Genomic DNA, 25,975 nt, shown 5'->3' on the forward strand with positions numbered 1-25,975 from the left:
TATGACTTTGTATGCACAGGAATTTCATTTATTAAAAAGCCTCCGTCTCCCGTCACTAGTGCAATAAGATTATATACACAATTTTTAGATAGAAGAAAAGATACAAACAGAAAAGTTTTTCTTTTATAATAACAAAAGCCTGTAAATTTCCCACTGCAGAGCTAAGGTCTCCTTTCCCTTTGAGTTCTCCTCAAGGTTTGGAGCATATTTCATCACGCTGGTCCATTGCGGGTTGGTTGATTGATATCTTGAATTATAGACACAAATTAAGCACTTGACAATTTAGTGGTGCTTGCCTGGGTTTTAATCTGAAATCGGTTAAGATGTACGCGTTCTAATCTCTGGGCAATCTTGTATAAGTTGGATATATTAAAGAAGAGAGAAGCTTGATAGATACATTTGCATTAAATTCGAGAATACCTAAAGATACATTATATACTATGTACTACATACGAGTGCTGATGCCTTCAATAGATGGAAGCAATTGAGAAAAATATTTGAATCAGATTTTACAACACGTTCGAAGATACGAATCTATTCTTCATTTCCGTGTGACACATTTTGAAAGACGGCATAGCATGAAAGTGCCACTTACAAGCAAAATTTAGCGCGAGAGAAACCGCTACGAAGTGCTTGTATATAATATGTAACTACTCAAATGTCAATAGCTAATCAAAAGCCACGCTACAAGTAAGTAATCAGGCTTGAGGCTACTAATGAGCAAGTTGAGCTGCGGTTTGGGTAGAGACCTATTTATTTTATACTTAAGAATCTAGCGTTGAAGAATCAATAGAAGTCAATTAAGTATTTCGTACATTTTATAAAGTACCCGAATACTTGAAACCGACGTCTCAGCCATGAGACAGAAAAGGAGTCTGAGCTTCAAATGTTAAGAACATTTTGAATGTGAAAAAAGGTGAAATCTTTTTAGCTTTAATAGGCTATCAAAATAATCGTGATTGAAATTTTATAATTTGACAATTTAATTTGACATAATCTTTCGCTAAGTTTGAGCTAATCTCATGTTTGTCAAAATCAGGTACACTAAATGCTGAGCAATGATTGGTCGTCTATGACGTCATCAATTACCATCGACCAATTACCATTATAAATTTTTCAGAAACGTGATAGAGAATAAAATTGAAAGTATTTATGATTGGAGCATTTTTTGTGCTGCAAACACATCGAATACATGAGAGGTTTACCATTCAGCAGTACTGTTATTGTATTCTGGCTCGAAGGAACTATAGGCACAAGAGATATAACATAGTTGCCAAGGTTGGTGTCGTATTGCCAATTACCAAAAGTTGGCTCAATTGCATTCCAAAACTGCTATAGAGCAAAAAACCACATAATATACTACCTCCTTTATTTCAACTGAACGATAATGTTATATGGAACTATTGACATCAAGTCCCACAAGCCAGGCCTCTTAATAGGAACATAAACGAAGTTTGCAGTTCCTTGGTACAGTGCTTTCACGCCGTAACAAGTTAGAACTCGACAGAAACTTGGTGAAAGTGTGAAAAACTATATCTGCGTTCCCCTTTGACAACTTCCATGGAATATAATGGGTTCTGTTCCTTTATTTAATCGAAATATTCGTTTGTTTCTGATTAATGTTGCTTCTCTCGTTCCTGGTTTTAGTTGATATCATTTGTCAAATATGTACATTTTATCAATATTTTCTGTAATTAATAAATTTGGGAATGAGATGATCGCCTCCAGGCTGTTTCGAATAACAAGAATATGTTTATTACTGTATATTGTAAATTGACATTATAAAAAAAAGGCCCCGCTGAGTTTCTTTCGCCGGTTCTTCTCAGGTCTGATGTATGTATTATATTCCGAACCGGTGGTACATTTTCGACAATTAATAAGAAAGTGTAAACACTTCTATTGTGAAAAAAAAATAATCAATAATTTATTAAAGTTTGGGTTTTTCGTGGAGTATAATTGGTATATAATCAGTTCCTCTTTTATTGAATAGTCATGTTTACATCTATACTTATAATAAATCTGTAGGGATGTCAATTCATGAAATATTTTTCCAAAATAACTATCAGAGGTTGAAAAGGGGTCGATACTGATGGCAAAAATGCAATCAGTAAAATTTTTGTCTGTCTGTCTGTCCGTATAACCGTTATAGAAACAAAAACTACTCGACGGATTTTAACGAAACTTGGTACAATTATTTTTCATACTCCTGAGCTAGGTTATAGTGTACTTTTCATCACACTACAATCAATAGGAGTAGAGCAGTGAAGGGAAATGTCGGGAAAACGGTAGAAGTTACTCCATATTTTAAACTTCAGTCGCGTGTACAACCTTATTGGTTAAAGCTACATAGAATTTTTGTATTACAGAAATGTTCTCCTTAAAATTATATAAAAAATATCCCATGACAGCCTTTGTATATCTTTTATGATTGACTCACAATAACACGTGTCACTCCCAATAGCTTAGTAGTTCGAAGCTTTCTGATTATATTTGTCTATTCCTGCGTTTATAACAATCTCAGTCATCCCAAATTAAAAAAGTTAACAGTATTAACTATTCCATAAAAATCAAGCATAGAAATCGGTATAGAAACACCAAAGTTATACATGGAATACGCTAATAATAAAGCTATCGCACGTGAATACTAAATCTATACTACTATAATCTCTATGTCTGTACACTTATTTTTGTCGTAATTCGTCATAGGTATTCTTTTTATGATTGACTGACATAATTTTTACCATTTTTGACAGTTTTGTCTGTCTGTATGTTCTGCTATAATTCGAGAAAGATGCACCGATCTTTATAAAAATTGGTATACAGGAAAACATGTGCTTGCGAAAATGTGTGTGTGTGGCATCGATAAACTCAGAAACTATTTGATCGATCATTAAGATTAAACGAATAAAGAGATTATGCTATCCCCATTGATGTAACTCGCCACCTGCGATATAAATATATCTACACCGTTCAACCGAATGTCATGAAAATGAGTACGTACATGTATTTTTTCACGGAGAAAGTGATTATTTCATCATTAAACAGATGGCACTTACGAGTATCACGATGCATTTCTATGCCAATCAACTGATAAGTATAAAATATGAAATAAAAAATGCAAATCATTGATCATTATTGAATCAATTAATTTATATAAATAGAAACCACCATGCCATTGAAGAAACAAAAGATCGGAATATCAACAATATATGCGCAGCGTCATCCAAAACAGCAACGGAAACAACACATTAACAAGAAATACTTTTAGAAACAAATAGAATCCGAATTTCTACTTTGAGAGTTGTCAAAACAGTCAACGTAATGATCAAGTTCCAGATCTTCGAACAAGCATCTTCATCAAGAGATACTGAAAAACCTGACGAGCGAGCCCAACGAATGAATGATCAACGATTAAAATAGACTAAGTCAAGAACTAGAACCAATCTCAATAAATCCCGATGTGATCATTGGTTCAATAAATGTAGTATGCCCATATTGTCACGCTATGATGTTTAAAATAAACTGCTGGTATAGTGCTACTCCACTGGCAAAATGTATTTACCACAACTGGCTGAACCACCAGAACCTCTTCGTATTTACGTTACGGGAACTACTGAGGAGTCTGAAGATTTCTTTCAGCATATTAGAAATTACAATTCTTGCTTTGAAATGACATCATTTGGAGCAACAAATATTGTACAATACAATAATTTCGGGTCTACGTTTAAAGTGTATCATAATACATATATGATTGGTTCACTTCTTTCGGTATCTAAATAATATCTCTAGTTTCTGGACATTTATTCCATGGACAACGTAGAAAAAGATTGATCTTCGATGCATGTTCAGTACCACAACTAATGGAGAAATCATCGCTAAATTTAGGATTATGCTTTATGAAAATAAATGTTTAATTAATTATAATTGATGAAACAATAAATGATTCAAAGTCATTATCGATGCAGATAGAACGCCATTGAATGCAAAGCATGAAAGGAGTTTTAATGGTACCGTAGCTCCTGAAGTCACAACTGTAGTTGTCGGTACAGAAATTACAAAACGAGGTATTGTTATCACTAAGCGACATAAAATAAATCAAGATAAAAACAATCAAGGTGTCGCTGAAACACATCAAACGTATGACAATTATTACGATTATCCAATTATGTTTATGCGAGCAGAAGATGGATATCATCTCGGACTGTATCAAAATATTCTCACGACAGGCTCTGTGACATCGAAGAGTTAGTTGTATGGATTTTTTGCGTATCGTATAATGATTAGTGATAATCAATCTAACCATATTCTGAAGTGTCGTCAACTGTTTTAACAATTCATTTTTGACATGTACGCTATGGTCGAGAACGAACGACTAAACTACATTCGATACAACCAATCAAATCTCTGAGCCAAAGAGTACATTTATTTACGAGATACAATATCGAATGATAAAGTAGCTGCTGATATTGGACAAAGATCTTCGTACAGTGGAAGTCCAAGACATATGCACGAATATGCAGAATCGGATTTAAAGGCCTGGAGGCCCTGGGGCCACTAAGCACTGGAGGCCCTAGACCAACAGGAGCGTGGAGATCCTAATAATTATATGACGGATTAGCTTAAACTTTTATTAATTTGAATCAGTAAGTATTTCTTGACTGGTATCGGTAACTTTTAAAATATTAAGTAGTAAGATTATTATAATTTGACTATATCTCGGTATTTGTTAACTCACTGAAAACTTTTGTGGCCCCCACTTATGTGGAGGCCCCAGGGTAGTTGCCCCGGTTGCCTTTCCCTAAATCCGGCCCTGCGAATATGCTCAGGATGCTTTGACGTACGTTCGCAAGTATTGACAAGGTTGTAAATGTAATAACATCGATATTCGATAGAACCGGATAAAAGAGGACGTGTTGGTTTGATTGCATCAACTTTTACAGACTATAGAAATATAATTAAAAATTTCATCGTACCTATATAACATCGTATCAGTTTATGGGTGTTATGACCAATCTGAAGCCTATCGAGAACGTCATTGAAGAAGATGAAATAGATGACGAATATTATATTTTTTTTTTAAGAAATTTTTAGATCTCGCATTTTTTTCTCTTTATTTGTTTCTTTATTATTTGTACATTGTTGATGATCAGTAATGAATTACAAAACAAAAAATTAAAAAAATATTTTTCTGCGACTAATGCCGAAGCGGGCGGGTATAGCTAGTAGTAAATAATAAAGTTGCTTCCTAAAAGTTGCACCCTATTTTTATAGTACTCATCAGATTTTATGCGATGTGTAAATATATTGATTCAAGGGAAAAGCTATGATTTTCAACTCTTTCTTTTTGTATCCGTTCTTCAATTTTGTATCGTAATTATGATGCCTCGACAAGTCGTTAGAGTCTAATAATAGAGGCCTTGTTTTATAAAAATATATATTAACCTTAATTTAACAAAGACAAGAATTATTACTTTTTTTTGTTTCCTGAGAAGTAATGAAAATTACTAATATTCCTATGGAACTCTCTAATTAAGTTTTTAGCTTTTACTAATGGTTGATAATACTTCTAGAAGGCAGGATCGAACCTGCGACTTTTAAATCGCAAGGCATCTAAATTACTGTATTGTGCTATTTCTCTTGCAGCTACTGAGATTTTCATTTTCAAATACCAAATAATTCTTTGACTCAACCCGGGAATGGAACTCAAGACTCGAGATTTGTCTCTTATAGACTACTAAACCTAGTAAGCAGTCAAATTATCAGCCAATTCGAAATAAAAGTATTTTTTTTAATGGTCGTATTAAAATTGAAAATTCAAGGAAAAAAATGCTCAGATCAGGGAACACGTGTAAGGCTTAAGCGTAATTTAATGAACGGGAATCTAAAAAAACGATCTAATTAGCTTCTGGACCCACGATTTGCCGCCGTCGCTTTTAATAAACGATTTCGTCTCACTGACAAACCTTCCGCAATTCCGAGACTGCTTTTTGTGATGTAACGGCAAATTAAAGGATTTTTAAAAGCTTTAGGAAAAAGTCTATTACATATTTGATAATTAGATTTGATTTTTTTGAGTGTTATTGTTTATTGACCTAATTTTTTAATCATATTTATTATTCGTTTAAAAATTATTATATTTTTTATAAAAAAAAGTATGACAGTTCCATGAAGGTTCACAAAAAATCTAACAAAAAAGAAATAAATACACATGTACGAAAGATACTGTAAGTATTTAATGTACGAAAAAAAATTTTTCTTCATGGTAAAATTCGATTTCGAAATAATAAGGTATTAAAGATTTCGGTTTCACCGATTTCGGATTTTCGGCATTTGTTGCCGAAAATGGCACATCTAATTATTATTCTAATATCAAGGGAGCAATTAAGGAAGACCTGACATCTACGCAGGACATATTATATCGTAGTGTGTCCAAACACAGGAGCACTCTTTATTGTCTCCCTCTCATCATCTGATGGGATGGCAAATCAGACACTACCGGAAAAAGTTTAGGTGCAGGATTTAAGGCCATCCAAGGCACAACAGGACTCAACAAAAATACACATCAAACTTCCAGACTCTGGGGATTGATAGTTTAGGCAGAAAACCCAAATCGCCACGCAAGATCTGCGGCCTTAAATCAAGCACTAAACCAACGAGGCATGAAGAATAATAAATAATATTAGACTTTCTAAGAATGATGAGATCTTTAAAGTTAATAAAAATCAAGTTACTTCAAATAAAATTTTCAGATTGCGTACATGTAGTTCGTTATTGGTGTATATCGTTGCCATTTCACAAAATTCAATACGAATTCAATAGAGCACTCGCGTTCAAAGACCTTCGATGTATTTCAAAGAATTAGTCGAGACATATCGTTTGACGAATAGTATTACAGGTTGTGCTAATATCGTTCGAAGGTTCGGAGTTTATTCCACAACGATTGTTTTATTCGGGAGATTTGCATCCATTACAGTCTTCTCAAGGCGTTTTTCTTCACCGCTGAATTAAATTATGAACAGAAATTAAGCATGGGAAAATTTAGTAGTGCAAAAAATATTCAACCGTCTACAATTAAAATGTTCTTATGTTTGTTGTATATGATCACTTACCATCGCAGGGAAGCAAAGCATAATAATATTTATTTATATCGGATACGATTCCGATTATGCACGATTACTTGTCGATTCGATTGTGATAAAGTGACAATTCTTTATCGAATTATTGTCCAGGTTCTTTGACTACGCCCGTCGCGAATGCGTTGGGTGTTCGTACAAATATTATATGAGCGGTCGAAGTAGCTGTCAGCCTATTAATTTGTTTTAAAGTTTTCGCACTCAAATTGTTTAAAAACGCCTTTATTATTATATTCTTTATTCAAGTAGGCTCTTTAAAACTGATATCAATCGTCATGTTAGAGTGTTTAATTAAATGTGAATCATCGCCCGTTCGTAAAGAAGATTCCTCTGAGAAGAACCGGCAAAAATCTTAAAAGTTACTATTCTCCAGAATTTTAAATACAGAATATATCAGTAAAGAACAAGTATTTTTTTATATATATACTGCCTTGAAATCAATAAATGCTAAGTCCACGCACGGATACACTTTAAAATGACGTTAAAGTTACAGCGTAGAAGGAAGGATATTCTTTACAAACTTTGCTTTTTTTATTCTATTGGTTATCGGGCGAGTGTATGGACCACCTGATGGTAAGTGGTCACCACCGATCACAGACAATGTTGTTGTAAGAAACATTAACCATTTCTTTCATCGCCACCAACCTTGAGAACTAAGATGATATGTCCCTTGCCTTATGCCTGATGTTATATTCACCCTTCAAACCGGAACACAACAATACCGAGTGACTGTTGTTTGACGATAGAATATCTGATGAGTGGCTGGTACCTAATCAGACGGGCTGCACAAAGCTCTACCACCATATCATTTGGCATTATATTCAAGTTAAAAGCAGTGGTTATAATAGTATACGCAAAGGTTACTCAAAATCAAAAATCAAAATAAACTTTATTCAAGTAGGCTTTTATAAGCACTTTTGAATCGTCATTTTACAATTAAGTGAAGCTACCACCGGTTCGGAAAGTAGATTCTACCGAGAAGAACCGGCAAGAAACTCAGTAGTTACTCTTTTTTAATATTTAAAAAATACAACGTCATGTTAATTAAATACAATTATTTCAATTAATGTATCCTGCTTGGAAGTCAACAGGTATTAACTCCACGCTTTTTTATCATCTACAAAATCTTGTATCGAATAGTATGCTTTTTCTACCAATGTATTTTTAACAAACGATTTGAATTTACTAAACGGCAAAGTTAAAAATTTCTGCGGAATTTTATTATAGAAACGGATACCTTGCCCCAAGAAGGATCCATTGACTTTGCGGAGTCGGAAACTTGGCGTTATAAGTTTATCCTTACTTCTAGTGCATATACAATGATTATCACTGATTTTATCAAAGTGATCAATGTTACTGTGAATATACATGATATTGTTGTAAATATATTGCGACGCAACAGTAAGTATTCCTATTCTGTTAAAAACATCCCGAAGAGAGTCTCTAGCTCCAAGATTATAAATAAACCGAATTGCTCTCTTTTGTAAAATAAAGACAGATTCAATATCTACAGCGTTACCCCAAAGTAATATGCCATATGACATAATACTGTGAAAATAACCAAAATAAACTAAACGAGCGGTATCAATATCAGTTAGTTGTCTAACTTTTCTAACCGCGTATGTTGCGGAGCTGAGTCTTCCTGTTAGGGATGATAAATGAGAGGTCCACTGAAGTCTGGAATCTAATTCTATTCCTAAAAACACCGTAGTATCAGCTACTTCAAGACGGTCACCATTTAAAGATATATTATAATTTTGCTTGCTAACATTAGGTAGGGTAAAAACTACACATTTTGTTTTTTGAGCATTCAAAACTAAATTATTTACTGTAAACCAATTGTGTATCTGTGATAATGCACCGTTCACATCGTCATAGTCATTTTTTTTCCTGTCAACCTTAAAAATCAGCGAAGTATCGTCAGCAAACAACACTATATCACAAATACCCTTAACATAGAAAGGAAGATCATTTATATATACTAGGAATAGAAAGGGACCCAAAATTGAACCTTGTGGAACTCCCATTTTTAACGTAGATCCAGAAGACTTTATTCCATTAATGAAAACTTGCTGGATTCTTTGACTTAAATATGAAGCGATGAGATCAAGAGCTTTACCTTTAACACCGTAATATTTGAGCTTATAAAGAAGCGTTTCGTGTTCTACACAATCGAATGCTTTAGATAAATCACAGAATACTCCAATAGCGTTCTGTGATTTCTCCCAAGCATCGTAAATATGTTTGAGAAGCGCAATTCCCGCATCAGTTGTCGAGCGACCTCTTCTAAAACCGAATTGCTCACCATGAAAAATAGCATTTGTACCGAAATGGACGAGAAGTTGATTTAAAATAATTTTTTCGAAAATTTTACTTAAAGATGGGAGTATTGAAATAGGCCTGTAATTACCGGGATCGCTTCTGTTTCCAGTTTTAAAAAGTGGTAAAACTTTACTACATTTTAACAAGTTAGGAAATGATCCCGTGTCCAAACTCTTGTTAAAAATTACTGCTATATACGGAGCAATATCGTATATGATGTTATTAAAAAATTTTACCGAAATGCCCCATATGTCGTTAGTTTTTTTAATATTTATAGTTTTAAATACTTTTATGACATCTATTGCAGAAACCGTTTCAAATGAAAAATCAATAACGCATTTAGAAACACTATTATTTAATAACCTAGCTGCATTTGATGTAGATGATTTTAAATGAAATGTTATTTTATGGGGTACTTTATCAAAAAATGATTCAAATAAATTAGCAACCTCTAACTCAGAACTCGTGTATCTACTACCTGTGTTCAATTCTATTGGTATCATTTCCTTTTTGTGTTTTCCACTAACACTACTAATAACATCCCATGTGGCTTTAATTCTATTATATTTAATTTAATTAAAAAAAAAAGTTAGGTATTAGTTTGTAAATTTCCCACTGCTGGGATAAGGCCTCCTCTTCCATTAAGGAGAAAACTTGGAACATATTCCACCACGCTGTTCTAATGCAGGTTGGTGGAATGCACATGTGGCAGAATGTCGATAAAATTAGACACATCAGGTTTTCTCAGGATGTTTTCCTTCACCGCCGAGCACGAGATGAATTATAAACACAAATTAAGCACATATACATATATATTGGTGCTTGCCTGTGTTTGAACTCTGCGTTCTAACGACTGGGCCATCTCAGCTCAATTTATTGTGCCTTCCCAAAAATATATATTTGAATGCAACTAAACACTGTTTATTATTTGGATCGCTTTAAACAGAATAAACCTTGTTCATAGTCAGTCAAAACTGGTGGGTGGTTGGTCCAAAGAAACTGAGTGCTCTATATATCAAGGTTAAAAAATAAATGAAAAGATTTAGAATAAATACAAATTCAACAAAAGCAGTTTTAGCGAATACGATTCCGAGAAAAATAACCTGTTTACTGAAGCAGTTGAGAAAATAAATTCAGTGAATGTGGAATTTAAAAGACTTGGCCAGAGAGAGACGTCGCTATACAAATCTAGTGAGCGTGAAAGAGATAATATACGAAGGCACTCGTAAGTTAAACTTACTGTAATGTAGGTATAAAAATAATTAAGATTAATATGATATAGTTTCGGGCTCACTTAAATTCTGATGAATTTAGTCCGAACTAGTCTATGAAAAGTTAGTCAAATTTATTTACCACTATTTATAGTACTAAAAGGGTACAAAAAATTAAACATTTCATTGATATTATACTGACATATTCAATCGGAATAGCACAAAAATATTACAGATATTTGAACACTTTACCTCATTATCTCTACTGGTGGGTTAAATGTTTACACTTAGAATTGTAATGGCAAACTCAAACGCCAGTTTTCTTGTAATCATTTCTCGCTGTCGTGATGTGTGCTATATAGTTTTGGTAGTCTTGATTTAGATGCAAAAAACTGCTTTGATCATCTGAAAATTTGTTAAAAATAGTAGCTCAAGAGCAATAATGGATTTTGACAATATGATCTTGTATATTGCTTCATCAACAAAATTTTGGACAGTCAATACAAATAAATCTTGTAAATTAGTAAAAGTTGCATTCTGCTTGGTTTATGCTTGGCTGATTCGGATTTCTTAGTTGGACCAAATATTTGGCTTATTCAAAAACAATGTATAGATGTCTTCCACGCATAGACTGGACCTGTACGCAATTCAAATATACCAAAGTCGCAACAGTAGTGGCCTTCTGATTGAACCAAGCGTGGCCAATACGAATGTTGGTCGTATTTTCACGCTTCACCCGTGTTAGTTACACGGGTGAAGCCAAATACCAAACCAACAACCAGACCAACATTCTTGAAAAGTAGATTGGATTTATGTTTTATTTTATCCAATGGTACCATTGGATAAAATATGGTGCTCGTAATGTAAACATGTAAACACGATTTCCAAAATGTCGTAATAACCATACGTGTTTGTATGTTGACTGTAACATTTAGCATTCAGCAGTTTCGCGAATCAGATAAAATAACTCTATCAAATAAAAACGTTGTAACCTACCGGACAATAGATATTCAAAATTTCAATCAGTTTTTTATATTTATCAACTATAAATATTAAAATTGGCCAACGGATTAACGATATTTAAACATTGTTAGCGAACGTGTTATATAAATTTTTATTTTTAGCGCAGTTTTCTGCAAGTTTGAGTTTTGCAAATGGTGTCTGTCATCCTACACGGAGAAATGTGGGTTATCTTTTATACGCAAAAGCCAGGCTCTTTGTGTACGCTAGACGCCAAGTGACTTCTATGGAGGACGCTTGTTTGGTTATAAAAGATCTTTTAATATTTGGCATCGTTGGAACTGCCGATTTAAAGTTTTCGTCGTCCACCACAACTTTTAACTTGTATTACTTTATTTTGTTTTGAATAAAAAGGATTTATTGCCTTTCATGATATACGTATATACTTCCTTTATCAGTTCTTTGCTTGTTTCTTTTCTTTTCAATTTCCTAAATATTTTGACATTAATTTACTTATGTATAAAGATTTAAAGTCACTTGATTGTAAATTCAATTTTTCGTCATAGCCTGTTTTGCATTTACTACATGTAACAGTTTCGCCTGTACATTCCAGTTTTAAGCGATAAAGTAATTAATGGCGCTTCGAACTTAAACCATAATTTCCCGCCAGGATATTCTATTTTAGGGATTTACAATCACAACGAATAGAAGTAAAGCCGTCTTGATATTTGACATTTAACATTATAATGTGAACTATTTTAGTCAACCTGTATTATACAAATGATGGTTTTGCTTGATTTATATTAATATTTGGTCTTAATTCCACTTTTTTTTTTCCCATCCTCATTCCATAAAACTGATATACTTCGATCGTATTTTTTGTTTGTATATAAATTTTATTCAATTTTTTCCATTTTAAGCGAAATATTTTCATGATTCATAAAACAAAATGAAATGCATTTTAATAAAAATGCAAAATAACTGAGACTGTCCCTTGAATCGCATCAAGCGATACACAATCTCGTTTAAGACATGGTCGGGTAATTTTTTTAAATAAAATATAAGAAACGACGAATAGAATATCAAATCGTTTTGGTTATAATTACTGTCGTATAAATTACTAAAGACCGAACCCGGCTTTGGAAGGGTGCAATTTGTTAAAAAGGAAAGGTATATTTTTTCTGTCAACTCGGACAGGACACAGAATTTTTGATTTTCCAGAAATACATTAAACAGTCTTCGTAAATAGGAGTGTGTTTTTTTTATTTTTGATAGAAGAATACAAACGAACTGATATTTTTTAATTACAAAAGTCATTTGCATTCTACACTGAGATATGGAATAAATTATTGCTTTAAATTTTCATTCTGTCTGAGGTATTTTCTAGTTGCTTTTATTAATATTTTCTTCTCGAGTTAGATGCGACTTTATTTATGGCAATGTCTATATTAAGTGATGCTATCTCTTGAAAATTAATTTAAAAGTATTATTTTAAACGTTAGTCGTAAAAAATAAACAAAAATCTCCGCAGGATATGTCTTCATACATTCATTAGGGCTTGATTCTGATTCGTCTATGTGATTACCGACTAACTATTTATTATATGACATAACACTAATACTTTGTTTAGATTGCTATACAATAATTAATATCTGTATTGTATTTACAGGCACAAAGGTCTAGTGAGTGAAGACAACAGATATGGATTATACTCCGATACCAATAAAGGGCCAATCACGTCAATGAAAGAGAACCGGAAAAATACAATAACAGCTCGTAACTTCTGAGCAAAATCCACTTTTCCTGTTAAGTAGGAACTTATTCTGACACACTGTTACACTTCAGGTTACTGGTATTACGAGCGGCTAAATGTTTACCCGTATGTAAAGCTTCAGGAAATTATAATTATAAGTTCAGTGTGTGATAATACATTACCGTTAGTTCAGATATTATCCTGTAATATATAGGCTAAGTGTTGTAACCTTCGTACTTAAATGAAGGCAAATTAAGTCAAAAATCTTACGTTTATTTTTACTTTTATTATAGTATAATTAAGGCAAATGGGCTACACCAACATCGCCGATAGACTGTGATGCTGTAAATATAAAGCGTTGCTTACATCGCCAATGTGTAATCAATCTCAGAGACTAAGATGTTATATCCCAATGCTTACAGCTAAACTGGCTTACCCTTCTTCACCAAAAACCTTAACCAGAGCACAAAAATACTAAGTATTGAAGACAAAGAAAGAAGCATCACCATTAATATAGTATTTGTATTCAAAACTTCCGCAGAAAGCACAATCAATGCTTTCACGTTCTTTATCTTAACATATGATGTAAAAAGTAACAAAGCCAAAATATATTATTGTAAAAACGTACGAGTATTCATATGTCCGTGTCATGCATCATGTTAAAACAGCACAAAGTGTTGTATTAAAACTCCCCATGATCACAGTTTATATTTAGTCAACAGTAGAACCAATCAAAAACTTATTCCATTTTCAAAATCTGAACAGTTTATCGAACGATAAAAACACAGCGCTGCAAAAAATTATTCTATAATATTCCAATATGACATAATACTGGATGAAAATAAAAATGTTCCAAACAAAGATTGCATAATACATCATCTAGATTCGATAAGCGATGGAAGCTATTCAATCCGGGAGGAGGAACAAAATATGACATGCAAAAGTTTCACGGAGCAGATGGCGCCAGGACTGTCATATAAATGTGGATGGGATCAAAAACTTAGGCACGTAATGCGGTTATGGTTATACCATCCAATATATTATATTTCAATAATAACAGGATACTTTGCTGGAGATTTATTCGTTTATTGAATAATTGCTGTTATTAAAAGCTCAGACAATATAAACCAGTCTTCTACTGATAGCGACAAATATACTTATTATGCGATAACTATATTAGTGCCTAATATGGACTGGATTGTTCTTTTTTAGCATATAAGATGGGAAGACGAGAAAATTTAGTAACGACACAGAGTCTGGACGTTGACACAACCATCCTATGACATGGAATTATTTGGGCTGCACCAAAATTCTTTTTAGTGTTGGATGTCACTTCTTATCTCCTTACTATCATTGAGCATACTAGCTACTCCATTATCATATTATTTCTTGCACAGTTGGCTAGAGTATTCTTTAATGTCTTATAGTCAGATGAAAAGAAGAAAATCTTTAACGCCAAAATGATACTCTTGGGAATTGAGATTTAAAATCAAAACTGTTAACTTCATTTTACAAAATTAGTCGTTGATAATTTACCTTTTTTTATGGTATAGGTTGGCCGGACGAGCATATGGGCCACCTGATGGTAAGTGGTCACCATCGCCCATAGACATTGACGCTGTAAGAAATATTAAGTATTCCTTAAATCGTCAATGCGCCACCAACCTTGGAAACTAAGATTTTATGTCCTTTGTGCCTGTAGTTACACTGGCTCACTCACCCTTCAGACCGGAACACAACAATACCGAGTATTGTTATTTGGCGGTAGAATAACTGATGAGTGGGTGGTACCTACCCAGAGGGGCTTGCACAAAGCCCTACCACCAAGTAAATTTTGTTCAGAAATAAATCAAATGAAAGTTGTACTGTATAATTATATATACTCTATTGCATATTATTTATTCCGAACAAGTCTATTTTTACGCAAGTTTAGAAATCGTGCCAATCCATAATAATATTGTAATTATTATGCATAAGTCTATATTTCAGGCTTAAATCGATGTACCGATTTAGATGAATTTGGTACGAAGATACTTTACGTATCGGCAAAAGTCATGGATTACTTATTTTAATTCACACTTCGAAGGACTAAAATGAGGAAGACGGTTTATTTGATATGGACTAGTTTTATAATTTTCCCACGAGTAAAGCCATAGGTACATCTAATCATCTTTATCATCATTACATCGTTTAAAACAAAGTCGCTTACCGCTGTCTGTCCCTATGTATGCTTAGATCTTTATTAATAAGATGCGGATTTTGATGCAGATTTTAACAAATCTCGGAGAGAAGGTTTTTTTTATATAATACATGCAAAATTATATGTCATAAATAAATACATTCTGTAATGAATAATATCGGCATTGCACCCGTGTGAAACCGGGGCGGCTCCCTAGTATTACAATATATGAACTATGTTAAATAACATTTCCTCGAACATTTTCTGCTTACAATTTTCAAATACAATTTATAGTATCTCCCCTTCTAATTACCGAGACTTAATAAATAATTCGTGTCATTAATATAAACTAAACAGTTACTATTAACTGGAAGGAAGAAATTATGTAAGATAATGGATAAATGGCTGCCGTAACCGTTCCGGTCTGTCTAATTAAGCTTCCTGTGGACTTGTTTCACAGTAAATGGCTGACAGGAATTTAAAACGCTCTCTAGCATATGAGTGTTGAAAACATTAAAATTAATTAGCTTGTTATTTATAACAAAACTTCCAAGAAATGCTGTTACGTTTTGTTTTGTTTTTCATCAGATAACTTAATTATGTTCACGAGAGAGACGAAGGATGTTCTTTCTCTGTCTGTGGATATCTACTAGCTGTTTTATATTTCAAAATCAAAATAAACTTTATTTAAGTAGGCTTCTACAAGCACTTTTGAATAGTCATTTAAGAATTAAGTGAAGCTACCACCGGTTCGGAAAGTAGATTTTGCCGAGAAAAACTGGCAAGAAACTCAAGTAGTAACGATTTTCAACATTTAAAAAATACAGTCATGTTAGTTACATACAATTATATATGTATGTATGTAAGGATATATATTACATATATATCCTTATCATCCATCAAATCTTGTATCGAATAACATGCCTTTTTACTAATGTATTTTTTACAAACGATTTAAATATACGAAACGGCAAAGTTAAAATGTCTGCGAAACGGACACCTTGCTCCAAGAAGGATTTATTGACAAATGATGTTTCTGTAAACATTAATTTACAGTCACATCAATTGACAATTAATAAATTTAAATGTCATGTTTAGCAAATACATTGAATAAGAGTATTAATGGATAAAATTATAAGTAGAAGATAAAAAAGCGAGTCAGCATTATCTGATTTTCATTGAAGATAAATCATAGTTCAATTGTATTTAATTAAAAAATGTAATTTTATCGTCGGAATTTTGTGCTGGTTTTTCTCGGTAGAATTTACCTTTCAAACCACCGGTAGCTTTAAATTTAAATTAATCTTGTAAAATGACGATTCAAAAGCGCCGACGAGAATAAAGTTATTTAAAGAGATATTCTTCAAATAATTAGGTAATTGATACCCACTGATATAACCTTAAAAAATAAAGATGGATGGATGGATGTATTGGTGTTGTTAATTGTTGTATTTTTAGTTGTATTTTTATTGCTAGTGATCCGCCTCGGCTTCGCACGGGTGCAATAGTGATACTAAATATACTACAGATTTTTTTGACATTTACATACTTCTAAAATTAGCAGTGTTTCTTTTCTAAATTGTCTACGTATAATGTACAAAAACCTTCCTCGCAATCACTCTATCTATTAAAAACAAACCGTATCAAAATCCGTTGCTTAGTTTTAAAGAATATAGGGACAGAGCGACTTTGTTTTATACTATGTAGTGATTTAAACAAGTGTCAATAGATCATTTTTTTGTGTTTCTAATGATTGTATACTTATTTTTTTAATTTTCTCTTTTTGTGACGAAGTCGTAAAACCTTTGGGACATAAAACATTAAACGATTACGTACTTATTGGATAATTAGTATGTGATATACTATAAGTAATAAAAAAACAATAATATTGTATCCCGTATTTTTATAACTCAATACATTTCTATTCTGCTGACGAGTACTTCTATACTATTGATAAGTTGGTTTACTTGGCGGTAGCGGTTTGTGCAAGCCCTAGTTAGGTATCACCCATTCTTCAAATATTCTACTACCAAACAGCGGAACTGAGAATTTTTGTGTTCCGATTTGAAGGGTAAGTGAGCCAATGTAACTACAGGCACAAATGACATAACATCTTAATACCCAAGGTTGGTGGCGCTTTGGCGATAAAGAGAATGGTTAAAATTTATTACAACACCAATGTCTACGGGTGATGGTGATCACTTACCATCAGATAGCCCATTTGATCGTCTGCCGTCTATATATTAAAAGAAAAGTTAGTAATATGGTCAGTGGTGTATATTTAACACAAGATACTAAGTTTATTTTTAAATCATCATCAAAAGTCTTACCAAATTTTTGTATACGCAATTGCAAATATCCGGTTCCATTATAAATTTAGTTATCGTCAACACGGAAACAAAATAATACTCGGAACTCTAAAACTGTAAACGAAATTTGAGCAAGAACGTTATGATAATGGGCGGGTTCGCCACAGACAGACGCTGCAGCCGGCTTTATTGTTTTCATTTTGCTTGTTTTGTTTACTAGTAATGATATTTTATGTAACACTTTCAGCTTATTTCGGTAGAATTTTATTTCTCTTCACTCGAGACGTTAAATATTTTCAATGGGTTAATTGTTTATAGTTTTTTCTAGCTAAACCTGAATCTTTGCTTACATAAAATTCTCCCTATGGGACATTAATTGTCACCCCTTTTTACCCCCTCGAGGGGTGAATTTAATGTAGCCTATGCCCATCTCTGGAATATGAACTATTTCCATATCTTTAATCTTAATCAATTGAAGAGATAACAGACAGAAGAGAAAGAACTCAAAATAAAAAAAGAGCTGAGATGTCCCAGTGGTTAGAACGCGTGCATCTTAACCGATGATTGCGAGTTCAAACCCAGGCAAACACCACTGTATATATGTGCTTAATTTATGTTTATAATTCATCTCGTGTTCGGCGGTGACGAAAAACATCGTGAGGAACCCTGCATGTGTCTAATTTCATCGAAATTCTGCCACATTTGCATTCCACCAACCCGCATTGGAACAGCGTGGCGGAATATGTTCCAAACCCTCTCCTTAATGGAAGAGGAGGCCTTATCCCAGCAGTGGGAAATTTACAGGTTGTTACTTTACTTTACTTTTACTCAAAATATTAGGTTTGATGCTTGATGTTTTGGTTGTGGAGCGTTTGACATACTATTTGTGATACAGATACCGCGGGACTAGTACTTACACAAATTCGAATATGTTCAGCATGCTATGAAGCGGAAAAAATATGTTCAGTACCCATTTAAATGACAAAAATAAAAATAGCTAGTACTAAATAGTACACAACAAACTAAGTTACTAGATTCGATCCATTGCCCAACGAGCTGACAATTTCCATTGCAATGAGGATTTTGTTTCATTCTAAATAAATACACTAAAAGTTTCAACTATATATTTGTCTGTAACTATGACGACCTCCGTGGTCGGTTTTCATGGGTACGCCAATCCGAGTTCCGAAAGTTCATCAGTTTTCTATCTTGTCTTGGGTCTTGGTGTTTGTGGTATCGTCGTTGTTTCTGATTTTCCATAACACAAGTGCTTTAACTACTTAAATTGGAATCAGAGTAATATATGTATATATACATATAGCTACGTAGATTTTGATTGAATTTAAAAGTACGGCAAATGAAACAATCAGACCTGAATAGAACGAGTGCAGATTATTATAAACAGAATGGCTTGAAGACGATAGTTCCCAAACTATGCTAATCAAGTATGTAATCTTGTATTATATAAATTTTATCGTTACACTCCGACAAGAAACATGAGAAGTTATTTCTGCGATACTAAAGTTAAGAAGCATAGCGTAACAATCGAAGTGCTGCTATTAGTTTAAAATTATTGGAAATAAAAGTTTTATATATGCATTAGTCCTGTAAACTTCAACAAGATATTATATATTTGTTAAAAATATCTACATTTGCTTGATATATTCTGCTTGATAATGGTACCAAGTTAGAAATAATGTAGTTGACTTCGAGGCAGGATATATTACATACATATATAATTGTATTTAACTAACATGACTTTGTGTTTTTAAATGTAGAAAACGAGTAATTACTGAGTTTTTTGCTGGTTCTTCTTGGTAGAACCTACATTTCGAACTGGTGGTAGCTTCACTTAATGTTCGATTAAAAATTGCTTGTAAAAGTCTACTTGAATAAAGTATAATTAGATTTGATTGTGTATCTTAAAATATTGAAGCAAAAGTGGCCTTCACAAACTACTCTAGTGTTCTGTGAAGAAATTTTGACAAAAGTCCACGCGAGTGTACTTCTTGATCGTCATAAAATAATATCTAAAGCTGATTCAATACGAACGAAAAGATTTCAATCATAAGGCCAATCGGAGCAGCTACATACTTTCAGAGATGGAATAATCACTAATTTGTATGCCAGCTTCTTAGAAATCCTTGCCGGAAAATCTTTTCAGCAGATATTCATGTTAATACCTTAGGACTATTTAGATACTAGACCAATGAAGAAGAAAGCGGATTAACATACGTACTAAACTTTTATAAAATGTAATTAAAATATCTGTTATTAGTCTTTCTATGTTTAGATTTATTTATACGACTTCAGTGTGACGTCGTATTTAAAAAAATATAATTTATTTTCACTATAAGTAAAAGCTGATGAAACTTATTCATAATTATTAAATTATGTATATCATGTTATATGTATTCGGATCACCACTACCCAAAGACAATGACGCCAAAATCAAATCGTCAATGCGCCACTAACCTTGGGAAGTAAGATGTTATGTCCCTTGTGCCTTTAGCTACACTGGCTCACTCACCCTTCAAACCGGAACACAGCAATACTAAGTACTGTTGATTGGCGGTACAATAACTGATGAGTGGGTGGCACCTACCCAGACGGGCTTGCACAAACAACTACCACCAAGTATATATTATATATATTTTTAATTATTATACTTGTAATACCCGAAAGTATACTTTAAAATACATTCATGGCGATTGCTCGAACTGTTTTGAAACTGATGTCATACAACGCCATCTAGCTGCGAAGTACAACAAACTATTAAAATATTAAAACCATAACATGTGTGTGTTAACTTTCATGGTAATCAGTCATCCTGTGAAAGTCTACTAATCTCAAATACCAACATATGTACTAATATTATAAATGCGAAAGTAAATTCTATTACCTCCTCACGCTTAAACGACTGAACAGATTTAGATAAAAAATTGTATGGTGATAGTTTGAGTTTCGAGGAAAGTATAGTGTGTTTTTTTTATTCGATATTTCGACATTATATACGAATGTCTTACGCAAGAGACTGAAGTTTGTGGGCAGATCTTGACGGCTTGTTTTGTGTTGTTAAATACTTGTGAGCATTTAATCAACTTACAATAAAACATACACATTTTCAATATTTCATAATATTTCGGTTCGGTTAGAGTTTCCAGAATCTAACAGAAATTTACTTCGATAGATTAAAATCTAACGAAAAATAATGCTTTATATTTAAGTTAACAATCCTTTAACAGTTCACCATCTCGCGAGATAGATTATAATCTAACTAGATATAATATATAGATTCAAAAGAAAACCAATTTAAAAAAAGCATTCTATATATAATAAAGTAATACGTTTCAATGAAAAGGGATGTTTGAATACAAGTTTACACATATATTTTATTTATATTATTCATTAAATTTTTCTTTATATCGTGTTTTAATGAGAAAGCTTCAACGCGGTTCCCGTTGAATATATGTCTCTGATTTTCTCGGGCTTCGTCACGATGTCTTTTCTCTCTTCCATCGTTGAATATTATGATACATTTTAATTAGGCACTTGATTTTTCAAGGCAACGTTCTCGTACTTATTATATTACGGAAATCTTGACCGTATTCTCATTAATCTTTATTATATCTATATAGATGGTTATATATATAACACTGCATTATATCATCTATCGTTTGTATAGAGCTTGTTATTCTAATATTATTTTATTTATGAAAATTCTTAAGGGCTAAAATTATCCAGTTGGTGGAAAACGTTGATCTTAACACAATAATGAAGGTTTGATTATAGCTTGAACGGAATTTTATGTCTAGTTTATTTATAAAGTACTAGCGACCTGCCCCGGCTTTACACGGGTGCAATGATCTTCTATTGTTTTCATCTACCTAAGGACTCGACCCGCGTTTCCAACGTAAGCGCAAAAATATGTTTTTATTTACAAAATCACTCTAGAAACCTATAAAACAATCAGTGTCTACTATATGCATGTATTATACATATAAACCTTCCTCTTGAATCAATCTATCTATTGAGAAAAAACCCAAATCCGTTGTTTTCAATGAAATTATAAAGATCTAAGCATACATAAGGACGGACTAGACTTAAGCGACTTTGTATTATACTATGTAATGATGACAATAATAACAATTATGCTATAAGTAAGTCGTTATTAGCGGTTAATGTTTGTCATAAAAACAACAAACACACGACATTTTGGATATAAGATATAAGTGAATACAAACAAAAAATACAAACACATCTTACAAAAACAATGAATCAGAATGAATTCTATCGGATCCTAAAATAACATCTGATTTTTTTTGCAAATGTTGAAAAAGAGTTACTACTGAGTTCCTTACCGATACTTCTCGGTAGAATCTACATTCCGTAACCGTCGTAGCTTTATTTATTAAACATAGTTGTAAAATAATGATTCAAAAGTACTTCTAAAAGCCTACTAGAATAAAGTATATTTTGATTATTTGTGTTATATTTTTCAAAGTTTATGTAAATAATTATCAAATGTGTTGGATAAAGGGGATGCTTCGTTCCAAGCGGTGATGAACGCGAATGGCACAATTAAGAAGGTACATGTTCCTAAACAACACAGTAAACTTTCCGAGGCATTCTTAAGCTCGAACATAGAATAGATTACACTTATGTTTTCAGATTACATTATGATAAAATGTAATCTTGAGAACAGATACAATTAATAGTATTCAATTCGAATTGTTCTGATTTCCGTGTTTTAATTATATTCATACTAGCGGCCCGGCTCGGTATTTTTTTCATATACCTTACATGTATATATTTTTTTGTTGCTTTTTGCCGACATGTTTAACAATTTTCGTTCTATTTCAACTTATTTACACAAAAAACTTATTAGTATATGACGAAAACCTTTTTTATGAATTTCTCTGTTTATTAGTGAAAAACGCATGAAAACTCGTTCAGTAGTTTTGGAGTCAATCACGAACATACGGACGGACAAACGCGCGCCGGAGGACATTGTTTTATAATATATAGCGATTAACTGTTTAGATCAGATGATAGTGGATCAAATATGTCTATATTTATTTTTATTTTCTTGTAGTTATATTTTATTTTGTAAAAATGTATCGTACAAAATATGTGTAGCTAAATATTTATTGCAAATTGTATCTATACTATGTACATATTTTTTAAGAAATATTGAAAAGTAGTTTTGTATCCGCGACTTTTCCGTACCTCAGGTAGGTAAGTTACCCCACAGTTTCAAATTCAAATTTGAAGAAATGCATATATATCTTTAATCATATATAGCTTATATAAAACCTCGTTCTACCTAAGGAGTCAATGGTTTGAGTAAATGTGCAAAATAGACATATAGAGTTAATTAGAATTTATAATATCACTAAGTATGTTATTCTTACGAATGCCACAGGAAGTGCTAGTTCATACATTTTGATTAAACCATATGACGTATAAATATTTAAAAAAAAGGTTGAGTATGTATATGTTTCTGTAAACATTAAAAGGAAAACGCTTCATCCCTTTGCGTTGATTTACATTCAGATTCCAATACATTCCGTATTTCTATCCCAAAGAAATGAAAGGGAAGTATTTATCCCCTTTCATCGCAAGAATCCAAGCGTCCTGATCGTTAAAGTTATTAAAACAAACAAAAAACGTTGAATTGAAAGATAACGACGAGCGAATACTTATGACTTGAAAGTATTTTATAAATACTCACCGTATATCATTGAGACGAAGTATAGAATCGCATTCAGGACGTACAAATGCCACTTTATCCTTTTCAATTCTGCAGCCATTTTCATTTATATTATAATTAATTATTTTATCAATATACACTTTTATATAATTATTATTATTTTCAATTTTTACACTCTTCTTCTCTTCATTGTCACTATATCTTTTAATTAACTAATTAATTTATTACGTCCTAATTAGTGAACCCTTCAATCAAATACCCATATAACTTTTCGGTAATGAGCAGAAACGACCGTGTCACAAATTATAAGTTTTAAAGCCCCTACCTGTTACCACTAAATCTGTCGACATTTATTTTAGTTCTTAATCAAGTCGTTGACAAATAACGAAGTGACACTTACGGCTGTTAAAATTAATGCCCTGTCATATATTATAAGCGCTTACTGGATGTCGTTCTGCTATTTTTATTTCGTTAAAGGCTCATTATACATAAATCGTATCAGAAGTTTAGTGCGATCGTGTGTTGGGATTACATCCGACATCATGCACTGAGGTTCAAGATTAAACTAAAAATATATTTTGTTTACGCGGATTAATATTTAATACTGGCGCGTAAGTTTTAAAAGAAAACGCTTAGCACCTTATATATTTTAAACACAATATAACGCAACACTTTACATCACTTTTGTTTCCCTTACTCATACAAGTATGCTGTATTCACAAAAAGTGTTAACTATGTAGCGCTCGACGAAATCATTGCTCGGCATTTTTCGATGTTGATTCACGTACGCGCCGGACGCGACTGCACCGCGCGACGGTTCAGAAAGCACTGACTTACATAAGGGACCTGTCCTGTGCCAGTAGAGTATCTGTCGGACAGAGAGAGGAGATAACACCGCGAGGGTTGTTAATAGTTTCGAGGGGGATAGAAGAGAAATTCACATCCAACGGCGGTCCATTGAAATACTGCTGAAAATCTTGTAGAAGAAGCAATTAAAATACATATAAATCCAAATGTAATTTATACCTCCGTATATTAATATACGTTTAATCAACTCGCAAATATAAAGGATCATCTATTTGTTATTACGACGAGAGTAAATCCTTTATAATTAACAACTTAAAAATTCATGAATTTTGATTACGTTTTAATAGAGCTCGCTCATTTGGCGAGCATACGTGCAATTAACTGAATGGAAAATGGCTGAATACAAATTGTTTATGCAAATTGAAAAATCATATGGAAATTGCTATAGAAAATTAGAGATTTTGGCACGATATAGAAACCAGAATATTTGTGATCTGATTTATGACACATTTCCAGTCAGCGATTGGATCAAAAGGTTTGCTAAATCGCGGTCAGGGTAATAGAGGTCGTGAATATAAACTCTAAATGATTCAATTTAGTCATTGTGCGATTTTGTTTCGTATGTTGATCATAAAATTACTTGTACTTTTGTGTTTTTTGAAATTTATAGAATTAGAGAGTCTGTTTGTAATATTAAAAAAAACCGCTTTTAACTAACGCATATGTATACGTTTTTACATTTTCAATTTTTGTCAGTCTGTCTGCTTGATTGTTCTGGCTAATTTCTGAAGTGGCTGGATCGATTTTGACAAGACTGTCACTAGCTAGGTAGCTGATGTAATAAAGAGTAACTTGGGCTAAAACAATATTTTTGTTTTTTTAAATTGAAACGTACACAACGTCGCAGCGTTAGCTAGTTTTTAATATTATTTTAGTACATAAGGACATTTGAAATTGAGATTTTTTGAAGCGTGTGACTTCATCGTCAGAGCAGTAAAGAACAAGAATATATTTAACAACCAGGAGCAAAGTATTAATTTTAACCCTTTAAGGGCTAAATTAAACAAAAGCAGTCAATATTCTTCCCCAAACTTCAAACCTATCTTATCTTACATACATAATTATATTTCTTTAATAAATTTCACCTAAATGGACTCAGCGGTTCAAGCGTGAAGGTAATAGACTCAGTTACTTTCGCGTTTGTAATATTAGTACGGAATATTTTGAGGGGTAAGTAACATATACGCATGAAGACCAATTAAACACATTCAATAATAATCAATTGAACGAGCTAAATTATTATTATCATTATCAATACAAGATTTTATAGATGATAAAAAAGCGTGGAGTTAATAACTGTTGACTTCCAAGCAGGATATATTAATTTAAATAATTGTATTTAATTAACATGACTTTGTATTTTTTAAATGTTAAAAATGAGTAACTACTGAGTTTCTTGCCGGTTTTTCTCGGTAGAATCTACTTTCCGAACCGGTGCTAGTTCACTTAATTGTAAAAGGACGATTAAAAAGTGCTTGTAAAAGCCTACTTGAATAAGGTAGTATATTTTGATTTGATTTGATCATTA

The 25,975-nt window shown here is 32.6% G+C and overlaps 1 protein-coding gene across 1 annotated transcript in view; it reads right to left on the bottom strand.

Annotated features, from left to right (window-relative positions):
• Positions 1-24,390, bottom strand: part of LOC124535444 — a 94,856-nt gene extending 70,466 nt beyond the window's left edge. Inside the window, exons 1-2 of the mRNA XM_047111660.1 lie at positions 24,220-24,390; positions 23,602-23,781 (exon numbers count right to left, since the gene is read on the bottom strand). Coding sequence (XP_046967616.1) covers positions 23,602-23,686 — 85 coding nt within the window. The 5' untranslated portion in view covers positions 23,687-23,781; positions 24,220-24,390. The remainder of the gene's footprint in view (positions 1-23,601; positions 23,782-24,219) is intronic.
• Between the last annotated feature and the right edge of the window lie 1,585 nt (positions 24,391-25,975).

The sequence above is a fragment of the Vanessa cardui genome, chromosome 14, assembly GCF_905220365.1.
Source record: "Vanessa cardui chromosome 14, ilVanCard2.1, whole genome shotgun sequence".
Taxonomy (NCBI): Eukaryota; Metazoa; Arthropoda; class Insecta; order Lepidoptera; family Nymphalidae; genus Vanessa; species Vanessa cardui.